At 35.5% G+C, this 13369-nt stretch overlaps 1 protein-coding gene across 18 annotated transcripts in view; it reads left to right on the top strand.

Moving 5' to 3' along the window:
- The window catches only part of LOC106161180 (uncharacterized), a 60188-nt gene that overhangs the window by 34734 nt on the left and 12085 nt on the right, over window positions 1-13369 (top strand). For 12 of the 18 annotated variants that reach the window (XM_087001295.1, XM_087001286.1, XM_087001294.1 and 9 more), the window contains 26 exons: window positions 252-404; window positions 803-910; window positions 1264-1430; window positions 1719-1905; window positions 2144-2251; window positions 2542-2681; window positions 2925-3053; window positions 3361-3570; window positions 3708-3848; window positions 4084-4334; window positions 4633-4778; window positions 5066-5288; window positions 5586-5636; window positions 6308-6451; window positions 6702-6782; window positions 7040-7272; window positions 8051-8077; window positions 8394-8426; window positions 9914-10113; window positions 10303-10431; window positions 10763-10871; window positions 11238-11423; window positions 11664-11819; window positions 12216-12425; window positions 12714-12859; window positions 13065-13250. In XM_087001295.1, the coding sequence (XP_086857421.1) occupies window positions 252-404; window positions 803-910; window positions 1264-1430; window positions 1719-1905; window positions 2144-2251; window positions 2542-2681; window positions 2925-3053; window positions 3361-3570; window positions 3708-3848; window positions 4084-4334; window positions 4633-4778; window positions 5066-5288; window positions 5586-5636; window positions 6308-6451; window positions 6702-6782; window positions 7040-7272; window positions 8051-8077; window positions 8394-8426; window positions 9914-10113; window positions 10303-10431; window positions 10763-10871; window positions 11238-11423; window positions 11664-11819; window positions 12216-12425; window positions 12714-12859; window positions 13065-13250 (3854 nt within the window). The remainder of the gene's footprint in view (window positions 1-251; window positions 405-802; window positions 911-1263; window positions 1431-1718; window positions 1906-2143; window positions 2252-2541; window positions 2682-2924; window positions 3054-3360; window positions 3571-3707; window positions 3849-4083; window positions 4335-4632; window positions 4779-5065; window positions 5289-5585; window positions 5637-6307; window positions 6452-6701; window positions 6783-7039; window positions 7273-8050; window positions 8078-8393; window positions 8427-9913; window positions 10114-10302; window positions 10432-10762; window positions 10872-11237; window positions 11424-11663; window positions 11820-12215; window positions 12426-12713; window positions 12860-13064; window positions 13251-13369) is intronic. The other 6 variants (XM_087001297.1, XM_087001292.1, XM_087001289.1 and 3 more) reach the window with 3 other exon arrangements.

Below are 13369 nucleotides of genomic sequence, written 5' to 3'. Positions count from 1 at the left end.
GACAAAATTTACATAGGAGTAAAAAAAGGTAAAGCATGCTGGAAAAAGCTAGCATTTAGTCTGTTTTTAAATGCAGTTACAACCCCCATATTATGCATTAACATTTGATAAAAATGTCTGATTTTTTGCTTAACACATTAAGTGCAAAAAAGTAATGTTCTTAGCATGATTTAATGATGTACGTATAAAACTGAATGAGAGAAACAGAAATTTCAAAACATTTTATAACCTGATCATGTCATCCTTGTCAGTGTCTGAAGCGTCTCCCTGATGAGAACCGTGCAGAGGATGTGACAGTGATATCTCTGTGGAGACATGAGATGAACAGAATCATGAAAGACAAGATCTGCAGACAGTGTGATATCAACTGGCTAGAGGGGACACTGGAGAAGGTGGTGGATGAGGTGGGTTTTAAAAGAAAACAAAAAGCTACCAATTACCCAGATATGAACTGAAAAGTCTGGTTGTTGGTGATAGCATCAGATGAACTTTTGAACTTTGTTACAGTTTATTTGTTTCAATGTTACATGGTGATAAACTAAAAGGAACGTATTCAATTTGTTACTTTGAATGTGAGAGTGCCAGTTTTATAGTTTCTTCCTCATACTGAAATTATTTTGGATTTCTCATGGAAACACATTGCAAACAGTCTTACTTGATATATTTTGTTACTGATTTAATAGATTTGATAGATTTTTTTTACTTATTGTAGGAAAATACAGGAAGCAGATTTTTCTCAGTCTTCTAATGAAGTTTCAATGTCGACATTTACATCAAAATACAATTTTCTTTTTTCCCCTAGACATGGCCAGGTATGGCAGACCAGCTGTATGAGAACTTTGTGACATTCCCCATTGATACCAGAGTGTACCAGAGACCAGTGACCTCTCTATCACAGAAACAAGTCAAGGTAGGCAAGGGTGTGCAGGAAGGTGTATTCAGATAGAACTGAGACTGTCTGTCTGACATCATTAAAACACCAGTTGTCACAGCAATTAAAACTCCAAGATGCAATGCCATCTCTATGTGATTTATATAATTCAAACACTCAGTGATAACTGAAAAAATTTTAGTATAACTGATTATGAATGAATAACTGAATAAATAAGGAAAGAAATAGGAAATAAACATTAAAAAGAATTTTTTGCCAAATAAATTAAAGAAACTATCTGTAGACTATTTTTATTACAGTTGTTCAATGCAGTCTGTACTATTAAAATTTTTCTGATAATTCTCAGTATTTCATGACCCTGTTGTTTCCAGGTTGTTCTTCAGCCAATCCAGAGTTTCCATGATGTCCATAACTGCCTGTTTGCCCACCTGACCAGATACAATGAGGAGTTTGGTAACACCCAACTGGACATCATGTTATCTGACCATATCATAGCACACGTGGTCAGGATGCACAGAGTGCTCAGTTTCCATCATGGGTGAGATATTTTTAAAATTTTATCATAGATCAAACATTTTAACTTATAATTTCCTGCTTACCATGCATAAGTTATGTAATGAGCGGAATTTTCTCCCTTTGGAATGCTCTTTTTAGAATATTGAATGTAATTTTGTCTTTAAAACATAAAGGTTTTCAGAGTTCTTGTAGAGCAAGAAATAAGATATTGCAATTGGTTTATCATGTGGTCACTGGTTTTTCATTATTGGGTTTACCTAAACCTTCCTTGTCTTAGTGATCTTTTTATATTTGATATTCTTATTTCCAGTGGTAACTTTCTGTTTATTGGTGCCATTGGGTCACACCTGGCCCTACTGGTCAAGCTGGCCCTCCATGTGGCTGACATAGAGATCCACCCTGTAGACTCCTCCAAACAGAACACTTTCTTTGATGGCCTTAGGTCTGCAGTGAGACTGAGTGGAGCCGAGGGCAAGATTATATCTCTTATGTTCACTGTGAGTTGATGGTGTTGTCATTATCATTTGGTGCATTCTAATAATATTTTTTAGAACACTAGTTGAACATAGATTAAATATTGAATTATACTCTGTGTAGAAATTGATCATTAGACGTGTTTATTGTCCACCAAATATATTTTAGATGATTTTTTTGGTGTGCAGCTCACGCGGATCTACAAGAAAGAGTAACGTCTGAAGATATCTTTTGTATATTTTTTTGTTTCACCCCTTCCAGGCCCGTGATCTCCATGATGACATGTACCTGGATGCCATCAACAGTTTACTGGTGTGTGGAGAATATCCTCACTTGCTGTCTAATGATGAACTGGATGGACTGCTACAGGTGAGATCTAACTCTACATCTGTCAGTGCTTACCCATCACAATACAGTTGGATAGTATAGATTTTATTATTATTATTATATTGCAGTTCCATAGCATCAGTTTTGCTTAATTTGGCTGTGATCATAGAAATATTACTATATGTAATTATACACATTCATCCTATAGAACTAGCAGTAATTCCATTAGATAGATGCATTTTGATGTTTGTAAAGGACTTTGGTCTGAATTTTGCCTTCACACTGAGAGTAAAATTTGCTCAGTCCTGATATCCTCCTTCTGTTTCACCCAGGCCATTGGCCCAGCACTAAAGAGGGAGTTCCCTAATATGGCCCAGGACCCTATGAAGTACTTTGTGTCCAGAATTAAGAGTAACCTCCATATCATAATGTGCTTGCCTCCAAACCACAGACTTCTGAAGACTGCTTCCATGTATGTATTTGCATTTAATATCCTTAAGTGATTATGTTTTATTTGACTTGTAGTGTCTCCAGATTTCTTGAAGTGTCTTTAGTTGAAGGTGCTACTCAAAATATCAAGTAAATCTGAAAAATTTTGAATTTGCTAAGGTCACTATTATATCTAGATTTTAAGTTCCATACACATGTGGCATTCAGTAAGAACATATCATTATTTAATTGAGTTTATGTCTTATATTATGTCACCTAATTCCAGCCAATACCCAGGTCTGCTGAGTGGGTGTCAGATCAACTGGATGTGTGACTGGCCTCAGGATGCTCTCATGGGAGAGGCAGCTTATTATATCAATATTAACAAACTGGTGGAGGATAATGTGGACTTGAGGTAGGTCTGGGTAGACATTGTTCAGCTTTTAGGGGTATCAATTTAACTATTTTTAATATATGAAATTGGTCTGAATTGGTGTGTATTGAATTGAAATGTTTTCATTTACTGTTTAAGTTTTTTTGTAACTCATAGTATTTTTTCAGTAGAGCCTGCATAAGGTACATTTTGAAAATTACTAAATCAGAAAAGATAAATTCTGATTTTTTAAAAGCTGTCAGCATGATTATCTGTTCATTAAATCTCAGTAATGACAGCTGTTATAATCCATAACTTTATTTATTTATTTATTTTTTTTAAATTTCAGTGAGAACCTGACTACGTGCTTGGCAAACATCCACAGTTTTGGTCTACGTGACTGCAAGCAGATGCCGTGGGCAGGAAACCTGGCACCAGAAATTGCTATGGTGCAGGTGTACCTACAGGAGAAGAAGAGGGGAGAGCAACTCATCAAATATAAGAATGTCAACCTCCCTAATCTTCCATATGCCAAGTCTATCATGGCTGAACAGATCAGGTATCTTCAAAAGGAGTTCTTTTTCTCTAAACGGATAAAGGATTTCCTTGGATCTCTCAATTTTTGAAGATTTTTGTTTGTTTTGTTTTTTGTTTATTATAGAAGTCCATATTTTGATACTTTACTTGGCGTTTCAGAGCTGTACACAAGAACTTAGATGAGCCAGCCAAGAATGAGGTGTTCATAGGCCCCACTACATACAGAAGACTGATGGACTGCTTCAAACATATTTACTCCACCAAATGTAAACAGAGGACAGAGACAGTGTCCCAACTCAAGTAAGTTGTTTATAGGGACAGTAGAACCATAGGGCATATCTTAGATGTACTTTAAGATAAATATATTTCATTTACTTTTTCTTCTTAATAATCACATTGATGTACATTTGAAGCCTTATTGATGGGGGGCAGTTCATTATATTAGATGTAATAAATCTTAAGTAACATTTTTTTAAACTTCACAATTTATCAACACATTGAAATCCTGTTTCATGATTATATTATTATCTTTTAGGAGAGTACTGTACACATTGGACATCACTAGAGAAGATGGCAAAATCATGAAGGAAGCCATCAAAAACATCAAAGAAAAATATGAAAATGCCAAGATCAGGACCAGTAACTTGTTGAGGTCATTGACTCTGAAGGCCACAGTTCTTGAGAAGCTCAAAGCCAGGATTGGTATGGCAACCTCCCTTAGTGCCTTCCTGCAGCTCAACGAGGTGTCCTCAGATGAGGAGGATGAAGAGGAGCTGCTGCAGAAAGGTAAGCTGTCAGCTGTTGATAATCTGGTGCACAGCAAGTGTCTTGTACAAAGCAGGTGTATTGTGTATATGCTTAAGTCAGCATTGTAACATGAACACTTGTTTGTATAAACTCAATTTGATAATTGAAGACTCTGTAGTTTGTTTTTCTGAAACAATGTTAAACATTTTGTTATGCCTGATATTCTTTGAATTGATTGGTGGAAAAGCAATCGCCTTTCTGACTTCTTATTCGATTAAAATGTTCAAGTTATTTTTAGTACATGAAGTTAGCACTAGCATTTCCCTTTCATTTGCAGAAGAATATGATGATTATGATAAAGAATTTGACAGACTCCGGGAGACAAAATTGAAAACCAGACAAGTGAAAGCAGTGGAGGAACTGGCTGCAGCTAAGAAGAAGGTAGAAGAGTGGAGAAAGAACCTTGAATATGCTAAGGAACAAGTGAGTGTTTTTATCATCATATAATACAATTTGGTAATTAATTATGAATTTTAAAAAGCATTCTGAGTGATGTTTTTAAAGTCAAACCAGCTTGCTTTGAGAAAATTTAGTGAGTGGATAATCAAATTTATGATAAACATATTTTTTATTAATGTATAGCTTTTAATTTTTTGATGTATACTTAAATCAAACAAGGTGGCCTTGAACTAAGACACTTTATAAAAGTCATAAAATGAGACAACACTTCCTATTTTAATTAAGGCAATACTATAATTATTTTACTTCAGGTATTACACTGGAAGGGCAAGGTGGATCGTTCCTGTATTGAGAGACTGAGAGCATTCCAGAACCCTCCAATGTTGGTGGGTCACGTAATGGAGATGGTTATGACACTGATTGGAAAGCGAGGTTATGGCGGTCCAGTGAAAAGTGAAAACAGAGACGCCAAGGAAGAAAATAGGGCGACGTCTGCCAGTTCCAGTAGCACAAGGTTTACGGCAACCAAGAAAGGTATGATTTTGGGCAAGGGTAAAGAATTTGGCATTATTGATCTTATTAGAATTTAAGAATTATTTTATTTTTAAAAACTTTCTTACTAGATCTTCAGTAAAGGTATTTACTTGCAGGTTTTCAATGCTTTGTTGCCTAGCTTGTGTAAAAACTTTTCACTCATTTTAGGTTCATATGTCTGCTCTTGCCGCTGGCAATATGTTACCAATTTTTCCTTTTTCTTCTTTTGATTTGTGTAAAATGGCATTTGCTTTAAGAATCCACGGAACCGTAAATTTTACCTTATATATTGTTTAGGTCTTTATAGGAGGATAAGTAGCTATGACGATGATGATCTGAGGTTTTCAGGTGGATTACATTTTTTTTTTGTATTTCACTTTCATTCCCACTACGTCCTTGCCATTGACACCACAGTGCTTCAGTAAAATGAGCACAAAGACTGTTCAGACACTAATTGCTGCAATCTCATTAGATTTCTATTGAGAGAAGCAGAGTTTCACTGCACAACAATCATTGTTATTTTATTATTATTATTTATTTATTTATTTTTTTGTATTCAATCCAATAACTTGTTTTATTGCATTTTTATTTAATTCACCAATTTTTAGTTATATTTTGGCCTCTAGCCTTAGCCCCTCACTAATATGCTTTTAAAGAAATCTTCATTTACTTTAAGTATTTTTCAGCTTTATCACACTATTTTCACCACAATGTTCCTGTTAGTGCTAACAATTTTTGTTCACACAAAATGTCAGTCTATTCATGAACCATCAAATGCTTTATTATTTGTCTGTAGATAAAAAAAAGATAGCTGGAGCCTAATAGATAAACTTGTCTGGTAATTTCAGTTATAAAGGATCCTGTTTTGGACACATTATCCCACTTATCATATTGTATTTCATGTTTAAGAAAGTGCACCTGATCAAAATGACAAAATAGATATAAAATGATACATAATTGAGAAAGTTTACACATTGATATTGCTATTATTACAACCTGTATGTCACTGAATATTGCAGTGAACTCCACCAAAGATGTCCCAGAAAAGTTTGACCGTGGCAAGTGGAAGAATATGCAGTCATCCATGACAGATTCCATGAAGTTTGTAGACATGTTGCACAATGTACCATGGGAAGATGGTCTGCCAGATGCCACTCTCAAATGTTAGTACATAGTTATTTATTTTTTACTGCAACTAATTTGATTTTGATTCACTGATCCTTACAAAAATGACTCTTCTGCAAAGTGCAATGTTTGGTGATAACTTTTGAAAAGCAGTAAAAAAAGTGGTCAAATTTTTAAAAAGATCGCAAATCAGAACTTTTCTGATTTAAACTTGGAAAATGTGTTTATGATTTCAGTTGTGTAATTAAATTATGCCAGAATGATAAAGTTTTTATGTTGATATTTCAGCTGTTGAGAGCTACCTTGCCAGGGGTGTTGATGGTGGTCTTGGGGTGACAGGAGAGGGTTCCATGCTGGAAAATGCTGCAGGTAAGAATTATGATTGTATTTCCTGTCAAGATATAGTATCTCTGAAAATAGTATCTCCCTTTTTATCATTGATTTGAGCAGGAAATGTGAGTTGAAATCTATGATCTTGTAGCTTGTTCCCTTTTATAGAAATCACTTGAAAATTTGGTTGGACTATCTTGTAGCTATTCACAGAATAGAACATAAGTGTTGGTGGACCAGTATAGAAATTCAGAGGTCAAATTTGGTTTACTTAGTATTTTAACTTGCTTTTCCAGACAAAAGTTTTGTTGCATCCCGGCGTTCCCCGTCTCCAGATAACTCTAAAGGCATCACGGTGGCTGCGGCCAAGTATTCCAGTGAGGATGCTGTGGTCCTGGTACAGTACACCATTGCCATAGTAGAGTACACCACACTGTGTGCCCCTCTGAAGGCAGCACTGGAGAGACAACATGAACTGGAGAGGGAGATTGAAGAGAATGAGCGGCTTAAGAGAGAGAAGGAGGCAGAGGTATGGTTGGTATGTGTGTGGCTATATTGGTGTATCTGTGTTGTATAGGGTGACCACAAAGTTGTTGTTTTTATTGATATTTTGATGTTGTGACTGAAATGAGTACAAGTTGCCAGCATATTTTTGTTACTCTTTTACCATACATGGTGCTATGGGGTCAATATGTGTAGTAATATTTCTTATTGACATAAAGGGAGCCTCAATTAATTAAACAAAATATGTAAAGACATGCTTTATTTTGTTTCTCTCTCCAGACCCCATTGTAAAAAATTTTCAGTGAACCATTACGGACATTTTCAGATGTTTTGTCCACAAAGGCATAACCTGACCTGTTATATGCATTTCATGGATGTCAAAACATTGTCAAATTATGCTGGGTTCACAAGTACATGTTAGATATATCATTACTTCTGTCCTATATCTGTTCTTTTTAGGACTCATCATTTATAATTTGCCAAATGGATGCATGCAGGGAATTTTAGAACAATGTTTTCAGATGTAAAGTGATTTATTAGGTATCCCAGCTATAACACCATTGTGCAAAACAATTATCAATGGAAATTGAAGATCTATTACACTCTTGTTGAAAATTCATATGAATATTGGTTAGATATTGTTGGTACTCTCCAGTGGTTGCACATTTGTGACAAAAATTTTTTGCATGTATATGTCAGATTTGGATAGCTTTTAGAACATGTTTTTACAGCAACAATTTAAGGACTTTTTAAAAATAACATTGAGGTAATGATTATCCCATTCCATCTCTTTGCAAATATAGGAGCAAGCAAAGGAGGAAAAGCTCAAGGTATTTAAGGGCATCATTTCATGTTATGAAGATTACAGTTATAATTATTGAAATTAACTAAAAGATGTAGATAATGATCTAAAACATAAGTAAAACAATACTATTACATAAGGCACTGGTGGTTATAGTAGCATGAGAAATGGAAAACATTTTGATTGTCCAATGAGCACTGCAAAATGAGTGAGAAAGCTGCTTGTAAAATGCCTTACTTAATGTATATAACATAATTGACAATAATGATAAAATGAAATGGTGATTGGGTTAATGTTTAATATTTAGTCTATTAATAACATGATTCCTGTTGCATGATTTAAAGGAGTTAGCAGCCAGGCTGAATATGAACACAAAGGTTGGGAACCTCTGCATGCAATTTTTTTTTTTTTTTTTTTTGCATGATTTACTCTTCTTTAAGAAATTGGAAGATAGATCATCACATTGTGAACTTTGTATAGGTGTATATAAATTTTTTCCCATTAAGTGTTACTTTTGGAGCAATTTTTATGAATTTGTTTCAATTTTGGTATCTTTTTTTATTTTGAAATTTCTAAGGCTTATTGGCATGACCAGAAAAAAAGCTACTTTAAAAGAACTTGTAAAAGTACAAAAAAAATGCTGTATGATCTGTCTTCTCTTGCAGCTGTGTCTGTCTGTCTGTTGTCTCCAGACAGGTTCTAGACTTCATATAGCAAAATATGTGCATTTTTCTGTATTTGATTTGCTTGCTTAGAGGAGCTGGTCCTATATGTAAACAACAGTGCTTCTTAGTCTAACTACAATTTCTAGACTAAGAAAATAAACATAAATGTGATGCCCTGGTGCTGTAGGTTGCATGTGGCTTGCTTGGGTAATTAATTGACTATACAAATTATGTCAGCTCAATTTGGCAACAAAAGGTGTACATTTTCAAGAGCATTGTGCACTTTTTGTACTGTGAACAGGTATATTATAAGTCACGCTCAGTGCCAGCTTTGTTACTTTAGCTCAAGCCTTAGAGGTATAAAATTGAAAGTGGAAAAAATGGGATTTAGGGCTCACTCTATTACACTGATTGCCAACTTTTCTTAAAACTATTTACTAGGTATTTGTGTCAATTTTATCACCTGAACTTTGTGCATCCATTCTTTCATCTTTTGAAATGTCTTCTGAGTGTTAAAGTTGTTGTTATGTTTGAAACATTGTCTTTCCTGGAGTGATCCTCTGTTTTATCAGGCCGCTGCTCTCCAGGGCAGTCCTTCTACAAAGCCACTCTCTCCAAACCAGGTAGTAAGCTAGTCTAAGAATCAGTTACTGTGGACATTTGTGTTTAAATTCTTATGTTATTGAAGCTAGAAGCTATTTTTAGATTCATATGATTATGTTTTTCATGCTTATTTTGTGTTGGAATTTGTGTTGTTGTTTGGTCTGTTACAATGTGATCCCTTTATGTAAGTGATCCTGATTGCAGGCTTGCATACTTTTGTTGCCATGCTTGAATTTAAATCAGTTTATAATTTCAGAATATATTGTTTTCATATTTATCTGTTTTTGATAAAAGTCAGTAATAATCTTGTGATAATATGGATTTTATTTGTCTTATATAACCTTTTGGTTTATTTATGAAAATAGAAGAAGAATATAGTTTAGCAATAATAGAAAAAACACTACCTAATAAGTGGCTGAATGAGTAATATCAACATAAATTTTGAAGTTATAAAGTAGTAGGTTGCAGAACTGCTGAAAAAGATACAAATCCAAAAGTTATTCATGTCAAATAACCATAAGACTGTTTGTCTACCTCTTGGCATTCAAATTTGAAAAGCAACAACATGTGACACTTCTGCTTTCTACCCTCCACAGGCTGAAGAGGCAGGAGCAGAGCAGGAGCAGGAACCAGAATTGGAGGAAGATCTCACAGAAGATGATCTTCCAAGGATTCAGGAGGAGGTCAATAAGCTACAGATGCAGTTTGATTCTGCAGTAGTTGAGAAACATTCTCTGGAAATAGAACTAGTGTCCATGAATGAGAGACTGAGGGCAGCCACAGAGATGTTGGAAAGGTAAATAAAATTATCCAGAATTTTGATTGTGTTGATTTTGAAGAATTTTTCTGTTTGATAAATGATCTGTATTTCCTAAGACCAGAAACTTGCAAACACATGCAAAAAATAAGATTCCACTGCCTTTCATTTTATGTTTAAAACTATTACCTGTTTTTTACATACATATATTTACATTTTTTCATTTAGTTTGAAGTCTCAGGAGCAGGAATGGCGACAACATGTCAGAGAAAATGACAGCAATGAGATGTTGATGGCTAATTGTATTGCTGCTGCTGCTTTCCTGACCTACTGTGGTCCTATGACTACTGACACCAGGTAGGTAATAACAACATGTTAAAGTGCCGTTCTTGTGGGAACTTCAGTTATATCACTTTAAGTGGAAATTCCAGTACATAATCTTATTTAAATGAACAAGAATTATATTTAATCTCTTTATTTAAATTTTTCTCAAAAATGGAAATGTAGTGTTTTTCTTTACACATTTTGACATGCAGCCAACATGGATACTTATTCTATGATGAAAAATGCTTTTGTCGAATTAGTAAAAATGTTTGAATTTTTCTATTTATGGTAATTATTCCTGAATTGACCTTAAACCCTCCCTATGTAAGAACACAGGTATATAAAAACATGTAATATATTACAGGAAAAGGATGGGAGAGTTTTTCATGTATGTGTGTGAACACCATGGTATGCCTATGCCCAGGAAGCAACTGTTCAGGAATCTTGAACTCATTGACTTCCTTTATGAAACTGTAAGTATATTCAGGCTAATAAGTCACTGTGACTTTGCAAAATGTTAACAATTTTCATCCCTTATTGATGAATGTAGAAAAATACATGTACATACTCTCAGTGCAGAAGATATTTTGCATAAAGGTTGTTGATTTTTTTCTTGTCAGATATGTATATGTGCAGATGTTATTGCAAACTTTACTGAAGTTAAGCTATGGAGTTAAATGAAATTTACAAGTATTTTAACAGTCTCCATGTAGAGGTTTAAACCAGTTCATAAATAATTTGATGGGTGGAGAAATGTTACTGTCAGTGCTCTGAAACTCAGGGTGAAATTTTAATAATCATCAACGAACTACTTATCTCATGTCCATCTATCTATGTAGACTGAAGTGAAGCAGCTAGAGATGAAGAAGCTCCCCATGACACGCCTGATGCTGGAGAATGCCTGCTTTATCATGCAGGAGGAGAGCAGCATGGCCTGGCCACTGTTATGTGATCCTACCAGCAGGGTTATTGACTGGATCAAGGGCTACCTCAAGGAGAAGAGCCTCATGGAGGTCAAATACCATGTGAGTGGAATTATTTAGATTGTATCAATGTATTTTATTATCATTTTTTTATTGCGGAACATGCCAGTGAATGTGCATTTATGCAGGCTCATGCCATTGCAAGAGATATGAGAAAGGAAAAAATTCAAAGTTTTTTTACAGAATTTATAAAATTTATCACGAATATACGGAATGTATGTTATTGTGCCTATAAGAAGTGATGGAGGGAAAAGGTTTTGACTTTCTACTTACTGTTTCCAGGAACTTCGCTCCCAGCTGGAGAACTGCCTGGCAGACGGCACACCTCTCCTGGTGACAGATGTCGATGTCAAAGAATTAGTCTGTGATGAAAGGTTTAGAAATGTCCTGCTCAAAAGAGCAAGGTTCCTCAGAGAGAAGACTGCTTTCAAGTTAATGGTAAGTAGAGTGATCAGCAGGAGGGGGGAAGGCCAGTAACACGTTTTAACATATGGTTGTTTGTCATTACATCATCCACAGTTCATACATAATAAGGTATCAAATCAAGTGATTCACAATACTCCGCATCAAACAGCACAAACAATATGATTGAGGTCAACAATTGAGGAACCTATTTCTGAGCTGCTAAAGTGTGTTTGCATAAGTTTTAATGTTATTATTGAAATGTCTAAAAGTGGCATAGAGAAAACTCCAAGGAATCCCCCTAAGGCCTTACAATTCAAACCCCATGTCAAGCAGTCAAGTAACCTTATATCAGATATAGGTGTGAGTCAGACATGATGGGTTTTTACATAATACAGTCTTCTGTAACTACATGGATATCCTGTATTCCAGGTGGGAGACCATGAGGTGGAATGTGAGCCCAAGTTCCGGCTGTACCTGCACACTACCAGTGAGCCCCACCACATCCCCCATGAGCTGGCTGCCTACGTGTCCTCCATCTTCTTCCACATGTGTAGAAATGACATGGAAGAGGAGCTGCTGGACAGGTTCATGGCTCTGGAGAAGGCCAGGCTGGAGGAGGAGAAGACCACTCTTATGCATGTACGTACATGGAAACTGCTGCATGTTTTTGTGCAAGTTTGCATGAATGCATGTGTATATGTGCATGGTTAGTATGTGCGATGTGTACACTTTGTACACATACCATGATTTCAAACCAGTTGTTGAGTAACTAAGATTAGTTCTATTGCCCAGGGGTTCTTCATTGCATTAAGTCATGCCTGTTGTCCACAAGTAAAGTTCCACTGGGGCATTTGTTATTGTATAAATACAAGTTTGTGTATTAGGTCACTTCTATGGTTAACAGAATTTTCTGATTTCTATTTCTAGGAGAAATTAGAATACATGCAGTTCTTCCACAAGATAGAGAAGCAGATGCGTGACCTGTTGTCCAGTGATGTGCGACTAATGAATGACTTAGCAGCCACAAAGAAATTGGCTGACATGAAAAAACAGTTTGATGAAACTTTGGAAAGGTAAAAATGAAAAGAGGAAGTTATTTTTCCAAATTGGGTTGATGCTTGAAGTTTGAGTTGGGATTTTGAGATATATCAGGAGTGTTTAGATAAATCAGAAGTTCCAACCTGAGTAGACACTCATCTTGTTAATAAATAAACAAAAATGTGCCTCACATTTAATCTTGTTTTAGAATGTTTCTTATATTGTATCATTTTTTTTCAGTCATTCAAGAGTGGAAGCTAATGAGCATTCTATCCTGCGTGCACGTGAAGGCTACAGAACAGTGGCAGCACGTGGTGCCGTGTGTTTTGATGCCATGCAGTACATGCGGGAGATCAACCCCATGTATCAGAACTCCTTCTGTCAGTTCTTAGAGGTTTATGATGCCGCCATCAACCACTCTGAGAGGTAGGTTATACAGCATGGATAGCTGATAAGTTGTAAAATATAACAGTTTCACAACTGGTTCCAGTCTAGTTTTTAGCCTTGCTTGAACTTCAGATGCAGATGGTTGAAACCTTGTTTAA

This window comes from Lingula anatina, chromosome 1, assembly GCF_051362555.1.
Source record: "Lingula anatina isolate TDL-2025a chromosome 1, LinAna3.0, whole genome shotgun sequence".
Classification (NCBI taxonomy): Eukaryota; Metazoa; Brachiopoda; class Lingulata; order Lingulida; family Lingulidae; genus Lingula; species Lingula anatina.
This window is presented reverse-complemented; position numbering and strand designations above follow the sequence as displayed.